At 49.3% G+C, this 17,782-nt stretch overlaps 1 protein-coding gene across 1 annotated transcript in view; it reads right to left on the reverse strand.

Annotated features, from left to right (window-relative positions):
• Positions 1–8,455, reverse strand: part of PAPSS2 (3'-phosphoadenosine 5'-phosphosulfate synthase 2) — a 32,690-nt gene extending 24,235 nt beyond the window's left edge. Inside the window, exon 1 of the mRNA XM_074544529.1 lies at positions 8,302–8,455. Coding sequence (XP_074400630.1) covers positions 8,302–8,322 — 21 coding nt within the window. The 5' untranslated portion in view covers positions 8,323–8,455. The remainder of the gene's footprint in view (positions 1–8,301) is intronic.
• Between the last annotated feature and the right edge of the window lie 9,327 nt (positions 8,456–17,782).

A 17,782-nucleotide genomic window follows, 5' to 3' on the forward strand; every position in this document is an offset into this window, starting at 1 on the left:
CTTTCCCAGCACCTGGAGGTGACAGGGACTGTGTTTTCTCTCAGGCTGAGCTGGGCAGTGACAGTGCCATGTCCCCCCCACCACCCCAGTTCCAGTTCCAGTCACATGCTGGGCTGGGATCCCTTTGTGCAGCCTGGATCAAGTGCTCTGAATAAAGGCCAGCAGCTCAGGCTCTCCTTGGCACTCTGTGCCTGTTCCTTTGGCATCACCCCCAGGGCCCTGCCAGGAACACAGCACACAAAACCTTAAGGAGAGCAGCAGAGCCATCCCAGTGCCCCAAAACAAGCAGCCTTTCAGCCTGGAGCCAGACAGCTGCAGATGCCAAACCTCACCAACACAAGATTTTCAAGCTGCTGTTAAGCTGAAGCCGTGTTTTCTTAAGCCACAAGAATTTCTGAGCTCTTAGCAAGACCTTATTTGCTGATGGCAGCTCAAATATTTTTTCTCTTGGCATAAATTCACACAGCTTGGGTTGTCACAATCAAGTTGTGACAAAAAAAGAGAAGAGAGTCAACAAAATCAGGCTCATGTTCCAGTAACTCCCCAAATCAGATGCTGATTTCCACACTGTGAGGCCAGATCAGCAGCTGGGGACTGAAATCTGTTTCCTTATCTTGGAATGAAGTGATGTCACTGCTGTCATTTCCTCGATGCAGAAAAGCCACTGACTCACCCTGTGCTCCTGCATTTTTTGGGATAAACTTGGAAGGCCAGGACAGATGTTATAAAAACAAATCTGCCCGTTTTCATTCCTGAAATCTCAAGGGACAGCTGCAGGGACAGCAAATATTTAACAAACAAAGCATTTTGTCACAAAGAACAATTTAAATATGAAACCCCTCCATGGTGGCCCAAAGTTGAATATTCAGAGCGGTTCTGGTAAATGATCTCCCCCAGCTGAACCCACCTGAGCAGTTGGGTCCCTGCTCCTTGTGCAAACAATGGGTTTGACATTGCAGAAGAACTTGCCTTGGTTTGATGCCTGCCAGGAAAACACCCAGAACACAGGACCCTGCTTCTCTGCCTTCTCCTGGAGAGAAAGATCTGGCTACAGAAATGGGAAACTGAGATCAGTCCCTCAGAGTGCAGGAACAAGAGGAAAAGAGGGCAAAGGTACAGATTCTGACTACACATTAACTTCAGAAGGTGAAGAAGAAGGATCAGCCTCTGCCCTGAAAACTCCATCTTGTTTATATATATTACTGTATTCTAAAACTTTAAACTATTAACTCTTCCACCATGTGATACCACACACTTCTGTTCAAACTCCACAATCATACTCCCAGTTCCATCATTCCATTCTGGAATTCCATTCCAGGCCTTGGCAGGGGTTGCCCAGGGAGCTTTGCAGTGCCCAGCCCTGCAGGTGTCCCAGGAAGGGCTGGAGGTGGCACTCAGTGCTCTGGGCTGGGCACAAGGTGGGCACTGGGCACAGCTGGGACTCCAGGGGCTGGCAGGGATTCTCCAGCCTCAGTATTTCTGTGATTCTGTAAAAGAACTCATTCTGCTGTGAGGCTTCTCCTCTGCAGGACCTGAAGGAAGGGCAAAGCTGGGCTCCAGCCCAGGCTGGTGGGCTCAGTGTGTGCCTCTCCCTGCCTCAGGCTGGATGTCCAGCCTTGAACCCACTCTCTGTGACACATGTGCCTGACTTTGTGGGGTCAATGGTCACCTGCAGGCCACAGGACACCTCTGTCCACCTCAGCACCTTTTTTAGGGTTTTCAAAGTGCAAAAGCAGCAGCAGGGGAGGAGCTCAGGGGAGCTCAGCCAGAAGCACCACGCAGGACAGAGTTAAATGGGAGAACTTTGCCTGACAGGCCAAAAGTTCACAGGCTGGAAAAAACCATGATGATGAATTCATGGAAGGAAAGTTCATCAGGGACTGCCAGGAGGAAAGGCACAGCCTCTGATATCTCAGGCTGTAAATCAGTGGAGAGGGGGACAATGCACTGCTGTCCCTTCCATAAACTCATTGCTGGCTGCCACTGGGAACGACAGACAAGGCCAGACCTTCCCCTCACTCAGCACCTCTCAGTCCCCCCAGAATTCCTGGGTGATGGAGCCAGGGCTGTTTTCACTGCTGCACCACTCAATGTGCTGCTCTACAAAACCAGCTGCAGGAGGCCCGTGCAAGTTGAGGATGAGGAGGATGAAGCTTTCCTGCTCCCTGTGCATCTGAGCCCTACAAGCTGCAAGATGGGTTTTCCATGTGTGAGTGCACACAGGGTCACCTAGACCCTGCCCTAAATCAGCACCAGGGATGTTGGAACCCTCCTGGATGAGTGGCTGCTCAACATTTCCCCACCCCTCCCTGAAGCAGGTGGAGGCACAGCCCTTGGTCATTCCACGCTGCCCAAAGGCTGCTCCAAGGACACTCCCACATTTTCCTTGGAGATTGTTGTTATTGGTCCCTCACAAATTCATGCAAACTCCCAGCATCTCTCAGGGAGTGGCATCACCCCCACTTTTACAACCACAGAAGGGCAGTGGGGAGCGAAACCAGCAGCAGATGAAGACTCCAGCTCCCACAATATTTAAGACATAAAAATGACAGGATTGAAGAGCAGCTCCTCTGGACTTCAGGCTGCTCCACATCCCTTACATCCATCCCCAGGGCGTCAGAGCAGCTTTGCAGGGATGCACTGAGCATTCCCAGAGATGCACTGAGCATTCCCAGATTTGCAATGAGCATTCCCAGAGGTGCAATGAGCATTCCCAGGGTGGCAATGAGCATTCCCAGGGTGGCAATGAGCATTCCCAGATTTGCAATGAGCATTCCCAGAGGTGCAATGAGCATTCCCAGGGTGGCAATGAGCATTCCCAGATTTGCAATGAGCATTCCCAGAGGTGCAATGAGCATTCCCAGGGTGGCAATGAGCATTCCCAGGGTGGCAATGAGCATTCCCAGATTTGCAATGAGCATTCCCAGATTTGCAATGAGCATTCCCAGGGTGGCAATGAGCATTCCCAGGGTGGCAATGAGCATTCCCAGATTTGCAATGAGCATTCCCAGGGATGCAATGAGCATTCCCAGGGATGCAATGAGCATTCCCAGAGATGCAATGAGCATTCCCAGAGGTGCAATGAGCATTCCCAGGTTGGCAATGAGCATTCCCAGAGATGCAATGAGCATTCCCAGATTGGCAATGAGCATTCCCAGGTTGGCAATGAGCATTCCCAGGTTGGCAATGAGCATTCCCAGATTTGCAATGAGCATTCCCAAGGTTGCAATGAGCATTCCCAGGGTGGCAATGAGCATTCCCAGGGTGGCAATGAGCATTCCCAGGGTGGCAATGAGCATTCCCAGAGATGCACTGAGCATTCCCAGGCTGGCAATGAGCATTCCCAGGTTGGCAATGAGCATTCCCAGAGGTGCAAGGAGCATTCCCAGGGTTGAGTGAGCTGCCTCATCCATAGCTGGGGGTGCTCATTATGCCCAGCTCAGCCCCCCTTTGCAGCCCTATAAAAAACCTCTCCTCTAAAATGACTTTTTCCCCATCTTCCCACACTGACTGGCAACACAGCCTAATGATCTTCCCATCAGAAGGGCTGGGCAGGCCTCAAAAATGAGCTCCCACCACAATGGGAAGCTAAAATACAGTTTGATATGGAAGAAAACATTTTGTCCTGCCAGAGAGGCCACAAAGACTTCCAGGTCAGAAAGTCTTGGAAATGTAGGTGCAGATGGTTGTTTTCCAGCAATGCACACAAAAAGCTCATCTCAACACGGCACAAAGGGCTGCAGCTCACAGAAAATCAAATCAAACCTGTGTAAAACCACTCCTCCCTCAAGCTCTGCTCTCCTAACACGTTTTGGCGCCCACTCAGCAGACAAAGCTTTTGACACATGGAGCTGTAACCGAGCCAAGCTGCGAGCGAAGGAGCAAAGACCACTCAGGGAGGGACAGGAGGCAGCGCCAGCAAGGAATTACCCGCCCCAAGGCAAACCCCAAGCTCCCAACATCCCGCGGCATGACGCACGGGCAGGGCTTTTTTGCATCCCTCCTTTTGTTAATGATACACTCAGGGTAAATTCTCACTTGGAAATGATTAAGCTGTGAGCCCATTAAGGAGCTATTTCTCACTGCCTTCAGCTGTGCCACCCCACTCGTGATAACAGCAAATTCACAAATGGCAACCTGAATTACACAGCCTTTTTTCTTAATGGATTTTTGAGGAGCAAAGTGTGACCAAAGTACAGGTTCAAGCATTCACACAGGCCCTGCGTGCCCCTTATCTTTTGGGGGCACATACAGCTGTGAGTTTATCTGAAACACCTGCTTTCAGATAGGCTTTTCATTTCTAAAGGCACCCTCCAGGATCAACATCAGCCCAGTTAAAATAATAATAATTTTTTTAAAAAAGCAAATATGCCAGAGTTTGTCTTGAAAACCTTCCAGAAAAACAAAACTCCCTGGCCTAAATCTGAGCTGCAGCTGCAGTGCACATGTGTGGGCAGTGTGGGGTGGCAGCACCACTCCAACCACCACCAGCAGAGGTGCTCTGACCACACCAAGGTGGTTCTTTCATTCCCCAAGCCCTGGAGGGACCAGCATGGAAAGGAGAAGGCATCCATATTTAAAAACCTGCAACTTTTCCTGGCTTTTCTTCCCTGAAATCCCCCAAACTGAAGCTGTCTGCTCTTACAGAGCTGAGTGTGGTTATTAACCACTGCTCTGGCACACTGGCAGCCCAAGTGAATGAAACAGCAAGAGACTGGAAAGGGAACTTGCTAATAGCGAAGAAAAGGAGAGGAAGTTATAATTAACAAAGCAGCAGAAGTTAATCACCTCACCTTTCCATGGTCTCTGAAGAAAAGAGATATAAAGCAAACAAAGTAATAGAAAATCAAGCAAGAAATCTCAAGCATGGGAAACAATCACCTTTGGATGTCACGGTGCAATGAGCTGGGCACTGTGCTCCACAGGATAAATCATGCTGTAAGAACAACCTGTGGCTCGCTGGATAAAACATGAGCTGGAGAAAACTCACTTTGTGGAGTGACTCAGTGCAGAGCAAGCCAGGCCAATTCCCTGAAATCGTGGCTTTGCTGCCCTGTCCCCCAGGCAGTGTCACTGCAATGAGCTACTCGGGACTGCTTTGAAAATAAACAGCTTTCAAGTTGTTTTGCTCTTCACTTTCAAGGCAACAGTTAAGAGTAAGTGTGAGAGTGATGAACGCAGGGTTTGGGTGTTTTAATAAGCTTTTTCTTTCATGTTGCTTGGCAATTAAATCGATGGAGATGTACATGTGTTCCTGCTCTGCCTGGGGTATCACTCAGTCCATCTGAACTCTGCCCTGCAGCTCTGTTTTTTCCAACATGAGAGTAGTTTTTAGGCAAAGAAACTAAACCTCTTTCCTCAGGGTTGATTTGATCTTGTGGGTTTGTTGCCGCTCTTTAAATAAATTTAAATAAGCCCACATCATTTGCACATAAGCCGTGCACAAACACAAGTGTGCCAGCAGAAGTTCCTGCGGGGATGTGGAAGCACATCCCACTGCCAGCCAGGATTGCCATGTCACAGACATCTTCTCATAAAAATCCTTTCTTCAGGATTTTCCCTTCTGGGAAGCTGAAGCCCCAGAAAAAGAATGTAAACCATAGTTATCTGCTGCTGTAGGATGTAACAAGTAGATCTGTGATTGGTCTCCTGTGGATGTTTGGATTTACTGAGTACTCACAGCAGAGCTGGGTCTCACTCTGTGCGAGACACAGCCCTTTGTTATTCATTCCTTTTTCTATTCTTAGCTTAGCTAGCCTTCTGAGAACTTTCTATTCTTGTAGCATAGTTATAATGTAATATATATATCATAAAATAATAAATCAAGCCTTCTGAACATGAGGTCAACATTCTCGCCTCTCTCTTCAAGCCCTGTGACAATGCCACACCAGCCACGCTCCTGGAGATGCTGCTGCAGGTGACAAAGCTGGAACACTTCTGGAAAAGGCACTTTCAGTAGTGGGCTCTCATTCTCCCCAAGCAAAGCAAAGAGAAGCTTCACTGGGGGCTGGACTTGCAATGCCTCCATGCCCTGCGATGCGCTGAGCTGCACTCCCCACGCAGCCCTGGGGACACGAAGGCACGCAGGCAGGGCTGTGCCTCTGGGCTCTGTGCGAGCTTCCCTGGAGCACAGTGCCCCATCTGTGTCCTGCTGGGCCGTCAGGAAAGCGCCGCAGGCTCGGCGGGCAGCGAGCTGCGGAAATAGCGCGGTGCGGGAGCAGGAGCTGAGCCCTGAAAGCCGCGCTGTGCAAGAGCCCAACAATAAACAAGGGCAGCCCCACAGCCGCACCTCCCTCACCGCACTCCCTGCTCCTCAGAGAGAGCAGGGTTTGCCACCGAGGCACACAGGAGGGACATTGAGCCTCGAAGGTCATCGCTGCCCAAAAAGCATCCAATAAATGCTTTTCTGTCAGGGAGGGCTGGGACAGCAGGGAACTGCCTGGCACGTAGAGGACTTCGTGCCTCTTGCAGCGTGGAGAGCAGAAATGAAGGGAGCACAAAGTGTTTCCACATTAACCAGCCAAAGAGAGATTCCTGCTCACCAAGACTCTGGTCCTCACACAAGGCAGAATTGAGGTGCTGTGCTCATTTTTAAGGACAACACATGCAGAAGCAAAAAAAAAAAAAAAAAAAAAAAAGTTTTCTTCTTTACACCTTACTATAATAACAACTAATAAATAGGTGTGCAATTAAAGCATCCTCACATCAGATTCAAACTCCAGAGAGCATTATTCAGGCTGAATTTAGGGTTTAAAACCTGGGCTTCTAGTTATTCAATTTGTCAAATAACACCGTGGTCCAGCTCACTGCCACTACTGTGCCTTTCCAAAACTGACAGCTGAAAGCATCACCTGCAAAATCCAGCTCTGACATCCCCTCAGTGAACAAAGCTGGCAACATCCAGCCTCACAAAACCCGGTCTGTGGGACAGCGAAACTGTGATAAAAATGAGGTTTTAGCAGCAACAAGGATTTTTAGGGGTAATAAGGATTTGTGTTACTGGGAGAATGAAGAATGAGGAATAAGAAGGGGCAGAAGAAGGATGTCCTACTGCTGTATCAATAGGGATCTCAACAGGACAGATTATTGTCCTGTAGAGATCCCTATTAAAATGAACCCCTGGCTGTTGCAGCTACAAAAAGTATATGTGGGCACAAAAAAAGGTAAAGCACCCTGAACAAAGTGAAATTCCTTATCCAGGCCTTTGATACCAACTGGAGATGGCTGAAATCAAGGAGCTGCTGAGGTTGCAGTTTGGAGAGAGAACTTCCTTTACACTCTGTGCAACTACATCTTCCTGGCAAGGCACGGGAAGATCACTAATGGGACATCACCGTTTCACCATCGCTCCCCAAACCTCCTGTAATTAGCCAAATCACGCCTTTTCTCACCCCATGGAGACCTGGCAGATAAGCACACCAAAATCCACCTACAGCTGTCAAGCTGATAGCATCTGTTTTGACAGCCACGGCACAAAGGTCAGCCACAAACTTGCTTATAAAGGTCATTTTTCCAGCCCAGGGTGGAGGCAAAGGAGAGGGATTATTCTGGAAGTTCAGCAATACCTCTCTCCTGTCACAGCAGTGAACAGAACTCCCATACACAGCTCGCACCTCCTCTGCCTGAAATAATCCCTAAACCACAGGTTTTTGCGTTTCCAAGAACACCCTGCTGCACAGACTCGCTTTGTTCCGTGTGGGTTTGGGTGCATTCCTCCCCGGACAGATTGCCACTGTGTCCAAAATGCATCAAATCCATCGGAAAAGTTTATGGCAAAGTTAAGGAAAAAAAAAGCGAATCAACCAGCAGAAAGCAGCCCTAAGGACTTACGTCAAGATTTCTTCTGGTTCTGATTTAAAATCTGGAAAACGCACACACAGCCAGAGGGACCCAGCCCCGAGGAGCAGGGGAGGGCAGCTGGCAAGCGGAACGCGATGTCTGCCTGCCGTGGCTGTGATTTGCAATTCGAATTTCTCACTGAGCTGCGATTCCTTTAGCTTTGCCGCGATGCTGAGAGCCTGACGGCGGCGGTGAGCGAGCGCCTCGACTGGCACCGGGACAGGGGACACCCAAAAAGCCACGAGCGGGGCAGGACCGGAGCTCCGGCCGTGCCTGGAGGGACCCGCGGGGCAGGTGCGGGATGCGGAGGATGCTCGGGCAGCCCAACCATCCATGCCGAGTGATGGATGGGCTGGCGAGCTCCCGAGCGGTGCCGGAACTGCTGCTGCCCGCGGATCCCAGCGCAGGACAGGGAGAGGGACCCGCGGGAACAGCCCAGCCCCGCTCCCGGCGCGTCCCTACCGTGTGCTCGCGGCTCGCCATGGTGCTGCTGCTGCTGCGGCTGCTGCGGTGGGCCCGGCGGGGGAAGCCCTATAAGGGCTGCGGGACACGTAGCGCGGCCCTGGGCCGGCCCCTCTCGCCCTGTGCCCGCCCCCGCCACCGCCTCCTCCGGCCCGGCCCCCGCGGGAACCGGGCAGGGCGCTCCGGCCCTCAGCCCCCGTGAGGGGCGGGCAGGGAGCTCCGGGCAGAGAGCTCCGGCCCTCACCCAGTTTAGGGGCGGGCAGGGAGCTGCGGCTCTCATCCCCGTGAGGGGCGGGCAGGGCGCTCTGGCCCTCATCCCCCGGAGGAGCGGGCAGGGAGCTCCGGGCAGGGAGCTCCGGCCCTCACCCAGTTTAGGGGCGGGCAGGGAGCTGCGGCTCTCATCCCCGTGAGGAGCGGGCAGGGAGCTCCGGGCAGGGAGCTCTGGCCCGGCCCCCGCGGTAACCGGGCAGGGAGCTCCGGCCCTCATTCCCTGCGGGAACCGGGACAAGGAGCTCCGGCTCTCATCCTCGGAGGAGCGGGCAGGGAGCTCCGGCCCTCAGCCTCCGTGAGGAGCAGGCAGGGAGCTCCGGCTCTCACCCCCCGTGAGGAGCAGGCAGGGAGCTCCGGGCAGGAAGCTCCAGCCTGGCCCCCGCGGTAGCCGGGCAGGGAGCTCCGGCTCTCATCCCCCGTGAGGAGCGGGCAGGGAACTCCGGCTCTCAGCCCCCGTGAGGAGCGGGCAGGGAACTCCGGCACCGTGCCTGGGGCTCTGCTGCCACGGTCAGGGAGGGGAGAGGGAGGAGGGATGGCAGCCCACACAACGCTACTGAGGGAAAAGCAGCTCCCGAGGAGGATGAGGATGGTAAAAGGGATGTTTAAAACAAGCGGTGCTGGAGGGTGGTCGCTGAGGGTTTAGCAAAAATACAAAATAAAGTTGAAAGGAAACACAGAGGAGCCTCGCAGCACACAAAGGGCAGAAGGTGAGGGGAAGAGAAACGCCGTGACTGACAGCTCTGCCCCAAATCCTCAGTTTTCCACTGCTGGAAAAGCTCAGGTCCCTGAACTCTGCTGAAACAGAGGAAAGGAGAAGCAATACCCTGGTGGAGAGAAACCACAGTACACCCTGGGATGGCTCCTGAGCCAGGGACAGAGAAAGGAAGATCCTGGTGGGTAATTCTGCACCTGAGGGTGAACCGTGCCATCCAGCATAGCACTTGTGGTCCTGGACCACTGCCTCCTGCTCCACACCCATCCATGGATCCATCCCAGGGCCACAAGGATGGCTGTGCCAACTGAGCTGCCTCTCCTCTAGGAGGAGATACCTCACTTCTTGTCGTGCCTGCAAGAGCAAAGCTCCCTCCAGGTCCAGCATGCTGAGCCTACTTTAACTCTTCAGCACACGATCGCCAGCAGTCCATAAAATATTCCTGTTTCATCTCTGTCCTTCATTCCAGCAGAGTTTAAAATCATGGATGCCCTGAGTGAGCCCCTTGAAAGAAAAGGAAAAAGGTGTTGGGATTTTGCAACGCTCCCAGTTCTTCTGATGAACTCTTTAAACAGAAAATAGGAAACCCCAAGGCATAAATGGGGTTCCCCAAATGAGATCTTGCTGCAGGAAGAACAGGGCCCACTGTGGGAAAACAGGGACGTGAAGGAATGGGGCTGGAAGGAGGCAACAGCACCTGCTCACCCAATTCCCAAAGCCAGGCAGCTATTAGAGTGTGATCAGCTATCAGCTGGACTAATCCCCAGTGTAATTCCAGTTAAACCCATGGCATTACATTCAGGATTAACTCAGCTAAAGAATACCAGGCTTGCTTTTGAGCATCTCTCGTTCCTTGCTTTTCCTCATATTGTTTTTCTCAATTAAGGGCAGATTAAATTTCTGCCATAGAAACAACACAGCAAGGTTGGAAGAACAGGGAAAGAAGGCTGAACACAACATCCATTGGAAAAGTCCATTCTGGTACACTTAAATTCACATCTTTGTGAATTACCTTGCCTTTCTGAACCTTCAGGAAAGCAGAAGGGTGGAAAAGGTGCCCAACAGACCAAGGCCAGCAGGGAAACACATTTACTGAAGAACCAGGAGCAGCACAAAGGGGATTGTGAAGAAGAAGAGGCACAAAGAGGGGCTCCTGTAACAACAGACCACTCTAAACCACCCTGGCCTGACACACAACTGGCTCTAGAGAGGGCATTTTTGAAGGAAAACATTTCTTTTTAAATTAAAAGTGAGCAGTAGAAAGGAAAGGGGAAAGAGCTAAAACTAGTATTACAATGTAACAGAAAAATTAGCATCCAGAGCATGTAACACCTCCATGTTTCCCCTAGATACCCATCAGTGAGACAGAAAGTGAGTCAACATTATCTCCATTGGTTGCATCATTCTTCACTTCTAACTTCATCAAAGTGATTTCCCTTCTAGGAATTAAACTGACTGCTCATAACCTTCCTGAGAATTCTAGCAAATATTTGGTGCATAAGAGATCTAAGTGTTTTTTAATCTATTTTTCACTTATTTTTTCCCAAGCACAATGGAAAGAATGGCGTGAACTTTCATTACATTAAAGCTACAATAAATAATAATAAATAAATAAATATATTTGGATATTGTCCCAAGTTTTAATTTGTGTGGGGCTTTTCAAGGAAGTAACTGATGAAACAATTAGAAACTAAGTGAGAAAGAAAAAAAATCTAGTTGCTTACCTCAAGAGGCACACAAATTGTGACACTCAATTTTCATTAAAGAACTTCTTGGGTTATTGAACAAGAGCTTCAGCCTCACAGAGCCAGGGAAAGCAGCAGCATCCCAGCAAAGCAGGCAGGGGCTGCCCCTGGATCCCTGGAAGAGCCCAAGGCCAGGCTGGATGGAGTTTGGAGCAGCCTGGGACAGTGAAAGGTGTCCCAGGGTGGCACAGAGTGGAACTGGATGAGCTTTAAGATCCCTTTTAATTCATACCCCATTTAGTTTTTCTATGATTACAGGGAATATTTTTATTTTTGGGGATTCTCACTCTGTTGACAGGAGCAAACTGGGATCCCTCTCCTTACTGGGAAGGACCAAAGAAAGCCCCATGACCTGCCCTTGTGCACTGGGATTCAGCATTTTCCTGCATTGTGCTGCTCTCACACCCTGATCTCAAAGAAACAATAAATCCCTAGAGAAAGAGCTCTCTCAGGAGCCCATTGTGCAAGCTGCCACACTAGCAGAGAGCACAGTCTATATATAACTCCCCCAAACAGGCCCAGCAAGCAGCTGCTTGTGAGGCATTTGCTCCATCCACCTTCCCCATTCCAAATCACCTTCTTGCTCCAAATTCCTGTCCCAGCACTACCCAAGAAATTGCCCCAAAGCACCAAAACTCAGATCAACGTTGCCAAGCTGGCCATGACCAGTGGGATATCTTCACTAACAATTTCTGCCACCTACAAGGTGGAAAGAAGAGGCCACATCCCTTGTGCTCTATCAGCCCCAAAGTGCTGCAGCTCCTGGGCAATGCCAGGCAAGGAAAGAGCTGTGCCTGGCAGAGCTCTCCCACAGGGAAAATACAGGGGGAGCTCACTGGCTCTGAAATTGCTCAACTGTGCTCTGAAATCCTTGCAGGAATTCCCTCATCTGATGACTGCTAGGTGGAAAAGCACTCCCCTACTCCCTGAATTTAAAACTACTCCAATGCTGCTGCCTCTGCTCTTGTTAATTTGCTTTCCTAGCACCAGGAACCTGCAGAGCAAGTTCAACTCTGGGGGTCCCAGTTTTTGGTGTCTCTGGGTCTTCATTGAAGGCACTGAGACAGTAGCTCATGTTCAGACTCAGGTGTTTATCAGTAAAACAGCCTCACTACTGAGAGTTCAGCAGCTTTTCATTAGAAGGCACCAAATGGCAACAATCTCTTGTCCCAAGGGCTTTTAAGACTAAACTATCCAATGAAGAGCTGACACCTGGATTATTTTCCCTTTTAACCCAATAACTGATCCCACAGAGCTGCAATGGGGACTTTTCTGCCCAATTACAAAATGCCATCAAACTCATGGAGGAGGAAGAAGCAGCAGGAAGGAGAAACCCAGGATGACACCCTGTGCCCTCCATCTTGCTTCCATCCACAACACACTAAAAATCCCAAAACCTCAATTTCTCACCACGTGATGCACCTGCACTGCTCTCTGTAATCTATTGCACACTTTTGTGGGTTCTGGTCTATTCTGGAGTGTAGGAAACTTTCTCCATGAAGGTCAAAGTCAGTGCTGCCCGGGGGTCAGGGCACCCCAGAGCAGACACAGAAATATTCCCACTGCTCTGGGTTTCCACGAGTGCCTTGCTTAGTTTTACAAGTGATGGAGGCACAGTTGTTGCCTTCAGCTCCATTTCCTCTCAGATTCTCTGGCTTTGTTTTTGCAAAGTGCCAGAGGAAGCTGTCACCAAGTTCATGGAGCATCCTGCAGTCACAGGGAGTGGGGCAAATTCTGTTCATCCTGTCCCCAGTGCATGAGGTACCTTTGAAATCTGAATATTCCCCAAATGAACACACGTAAGTCCTCAGCCTGCAGAGATACCAGAGATACTGAACTGCCCCAACAAGCACTTCCAGCTTATCCAGCTCACCTTTCACCCTTTGCACAAAGGGGGTTGAATTCTGTGTGTAAGTCAAGGGTGGATCTGCAGCCCTAAAGCCTCACTTGTGAAATGTCAAATCAGAAATGAGCCATGAAAGGCAAGCACAGATTGCTGGGAGCACCAGCGATCCCAGGGTAGGGCATCACCTCCTGGAGTCAGCAATCAGCACTTTAATGACAACAGGAAATGTTTTTCCTTTCCTTGTTCCATAATTCAAACACAGGGGATCATCCCCAACTTCCAGAAAGCTGCTTGAGAGAAAAAGAGCTCCAGAAATGACAAGAAATCAGCCAGTGGCAACACCCACTGCTGGTGGGGACTGCCACAGCCAAAAGCTGAGCTCCAAACCAGTTTGCCAGGATTTCACAATGGGAGAGAGGAGCCCAAGGCTGGAGCAAGCTCTGCACCTGCCTGGCTCCTCTCACAGCAGCCCAGGCCAGGTTTTAGTGCCTCAGTGACACCAGCACTGCTGCTCCCCTGTAGATCCTGCTTTCCCACACACCCTCTGGGCTGCACTGAGCTCTGAGAGATCCCAGTGCAGCTGGTCCAGCCTTGGGGATGGCATCACACACAGACCAAACCCACACAACCATGAGGGAAATGGTAAAAATGCAAAATAATCAATCCCACAGGCATAATTTTCATTTTTAGGGTGGGTACAAACCTGTCCTGTTCTCCAAGCACTGCTCAGCACAGGATGCCAGGGTGTGTGAGGCTGCAGGAGCTCAGTGGGCACCCGGTGTCACCTCCCTGCTGCAGCAGGGCCATCCCAGAGCCCAGGGCACAGCTTTGGGTGAATTGCTGGCCATCAGCTTCTGCCCAGCAGATCTGTAAACTAAGTTCTGACAGGGGTCCTTGATTTTTCTCACTCACCTATTTTTAGTTATTTTTTATTTTTAATTTTTAAATTCATATTTCTATTTTCCCTTTTATCTCTATATATTTATCTATATATAGATAATATATATAGATATATAATATATATATATTTATCTATAAACTTGCAGTGCCTTCAAGGTTTCCTTGCCAGTCCCACAGAACCCAGAGCAATCCCAGCTCCCACTTGCAGACAGACCTTATGCTCTCCTTCTGATTGCACACCACAGCTCCAAGATAAAAAATATATAAAATAAATATATAAAATATAAAATGTATAAAATGTATAAAATGTATAAAATTTATAAAATGTATAAAATGTATAAAATGTATATTCCTGCCAGGGCCTGGACAACACTCTACAAGGAAGGGAATATTGATTGATTTTACAAGTATCTTTCCTTGGAGGCAAAACAAGGATTCTTATCCTTTTGTGGTGTGTCATATTGCAGTAAAGATATTTATTTATTGAGTGTAGTTATCTGCTCCAGGTCTGTTCCCTTTGCCCTGTGTGATTTCTTATCCCTATCACAGACTTTGACCCATATCCCTGCCTTGTTCCTTTTACAATACCAGAATAAAAATCCCAGCTCCTGAATTTTTTTTCAGACTCACTTTCCCTACAGTAATCTGGGAACTCAGGAAGTCAGATTAGAAACCATCTATGTCTTGTTCTAAAAGCAGGCTGGCAGAAAAAAAGGCCAAAGATATCTACAGAGATACCAGGCTGGCTAAAACTGCCACCAGGACTGGGGACTGAAGTTAAGGAAGGGCCAATTTCAAACTCAGCCTCTCCAGGGCCAGGCAGTGCTGGAGCTGGACAAGCCCAGGCAGGCAGGGAAGTCAGCTCCTGTCACATTTTGAAGTGTGATTTCATCCTAATCCTTTGACAAAGCAGCCAGCTGGGACAGCAGCTCCTCCTGTCACTGCCTCCATCTCCAGCCACTGGTGAGCAGCAGCACGGGGCAAAGCCCACGCTCCTCAGCCCTGTGCAGAAGCAGATTGAGGATCTGCACTGCACTGCTGGAGTGCAGCATTTCCCCCCTGTGCCATTCCCCACTGGGGTTTGTCACACACATTCCCAGACAAGCTGTCACCCATGGCAGATGTGTGCTGCCACCAACTAAGAAAAGGTTTCTCACAGGAGAACCACGTGAAGGGAAACTTCTTCTGGTTTGCTAAACTCAATTTTGCTGTTTTTAGAATAATCCAGAGAAGCCTTTCTGCCACTCTCATAGAAAAGCCACTCATAGGTAGAAGTGATAAGCTTAAAAAATCAAGGTGATACTTACTGTTTGTGACAGTGTTGGGTGCTTTATTCAAACACTGATTTGGAGGGACCTTAAAGCCCATCCAGTGTCACCCCTGTCATGGCAGGGACACCTTCAACCAAGCCCCAGTGCCCAACCTGGCCTTGGGCACCTCCAGGGATCCAGGGGCAGCCACACAAAGTGGCCCAATAACCTGACAGCGCTCCAAGCTCTCCCTTTCTGTGCAGGATGGAAACAATTCCTCATTCCCCAGCAGAGCTGTGTCCTGCAGCTCTGCAGGCTGTGTGTGAGAGCTGAACAAGTAGGTCACACGAACCCCTGATGTTCCTTGTCTTGCCTCATCCAGCTGGCAGCTCCAAGCACACCCCCAGATTTGGCTTTGACACCCAACTCTGTGCCCAACACATGCAGCACCTCGTGGGGGAAAAGAAAAAGAAAAGAAAGAACTTGAAGCTATCAAGAAGTCCCTTGAGTCAGCACCTCTGTCCTGCCTGAGCAGGGAGCACAGGGCAGCCATGCTGGGAGTGGCACTTGCTCCCAGTTCTGCCAGGAAAGGATGCAGATGGACACTGGGGGATCCACCTCACCCAACCTCAAACCCAGGAGAAGAAAGGCAAAAATGTCACTGTCATATTTTCTGAAAAATCCCTTCACCAGGATTTTTCTCCTGAGAGGCCTCAGAAAAGAAATGTAAACAATAATTATCTGATTGCTTGGGATGTGGTCTGGAAGTTGCTTGCTTCCAGGAAGGTGCATCTTGGATTGGCTCCATGTGAATTGTTTTAACTTAATGACCAATCCCAGTCCAGTTGTGTCAGACTGAGTCTATCACAGGTTTTTATTATTCATTCTTTTCTAGCCTTCTGATGTCTCCTTTCTCTTTCTTTAGTCTATCATTTTCTTATAATATAATATAATAAAATAACAAATCAACCTTCTGAGAACTTAGAGTCAATTCTCATCTCATCCTGGGGACCCTCACAAACACCACAACAATTAATTACCACAGGAAAGCTCCTGATTATCCCCAGGGATAATCAACCCCTGGAAAGCCAAACACCCTCAGTGGTGGGTTCAGGGCAGAGCTGCAGAGCAAAGATGTGCTGCTCTTTGCCACATCTCTAGATGAAGAACAGCCTGATAATTCTGGGTTCTGGGAGATGAAATCTGAGCCCCCAAGGCTTTCCTGCAAGGCCAGGAGCCAGCAGGATTTTGCATATGCTTCATGCTTGAGAGGGCTGGGAGCCCTGGAGAAGCAGGTCCTGGATAACAAAAGCAGCAGGCATGCAGGCAAACAGAGAAATGCAGGATAGAGTTAGCAAAAAAACTCTTTATACTGCAAAAAATGAAATTTGTTCTACATAAATACACGTGCAAGAAATGAGCTGGGGCATCTGGTGAGAAAGTTCTGTAGCAGAAAATGGGAACCAGAGCCCAAAACCTCCACAGGGCCACAGAAAACAGCCCCTGACCAAGCAAATAAATACAAAAACCTCACTGGCCTAATGATTAACCTTCCTGAGAGAAAAAGGGGTGGACCTGTGTGCTGGATCTCATCTGGAAAACCAAGTCCAATGGTGGTCACTAAAGTTCAAAAGAACTGAAGTGAAACAAGGCAGCCCACACATGAAACAAGCCAGGTGAGGAGGAGAGATGGAGAGGGACCAAGTTATCAGATATAGCAAAGCCAAGGCTGAAATGAGATGCAAGTGGCATCTGCAGAGGGATCAGGGCAATGCCTGTGTCAGGACACAACAGGGACACAATGATTCATTTCAAACATCCATAATATAAAAAAAAATCAGAATATTTTTAATGATATTTTAATAATTCATAAATATTAGAAAGTTGTTCCAATTTTCAGAAGTGTTTTTAGGCAACCAAAACACTCAGAGAGCAGCAAAATAACATTAATAGCAAGAAGGAGCAATGCATCATACACAGAGGACATCTTTGGGATGCTGTTTTATGTGGGGGAAGTGTGAAATAAAAACCTAGAAAAGTTCACAAGAATTATCATTTCACTCCTTTTCAAGTCAACAGCACAGCCTCACCTTGAACAGTGTGTGCAAGCATGACCTAAGAAATATATTTATAGGCACAGGGTAAAACCAAGCCAAAAATCAAAGCAGCAATGAGAACAGAATAACTTCAGCACAAGGAATAAAGAAAATGAGGCCCTCCCATGTGAGGAAAAGAAAATCAAAAGTCACCAGTAGCAAAGGGTGATGCAAAGAGGTCAAGTATTTAACTGCTCTCCCAATAAAAGTGCTCCAAGGAATGGGATGAATTGCTGGTATTGAGGAAAAGAACACTGAAACAAGATCAGTATCAGCAGAGCTGCTCCAGAACACATGCCAAGCCCCAGATTTGCATATGGTAACTAATTCTGCTAACTGAGAATGCTCTGGTTTCAAATCAGCTGCTGGAAACGTGGCTGAAATTCCAGGCTGGCAGGAGGCTCAGCTGAGAGGAGCTGCACCTTCCCAAAGCTCCAGCATCCACCTCATCCATCCCACTGCAAAGCAAGGCATGGAATCACAGAAAGGTTTGTGCTGGAAAGGACCTTAAACCCCATCCAGGGCCACCCTTGCCATGGCAGGGACACCTTGCACTGTCCCAGGTGCTCCAAGCCTGAAAGTCCTGCCAGGGATCCAGGGGCAGCCCCAGCTGCTCTGGGCACCCTGTGCCAGGGCCTGCCCACCCTGCCAGGGAACAATTC

Source organism: Zonotrichia albicollis, chromosome 7 (assembly GCF_047830755.1).
Source record: "Zonotrichia albicollis isolate bZonAlb1 chromosome 7, bZonAlb1.hap1, whole genome shotgun sequence".
Lineage (NCBI taxonomy): Eukaryota > Metazoa > Chordata > Aves > Passeriformes > Passerellidae > Zonotrichia > Zonotrichia albicollis.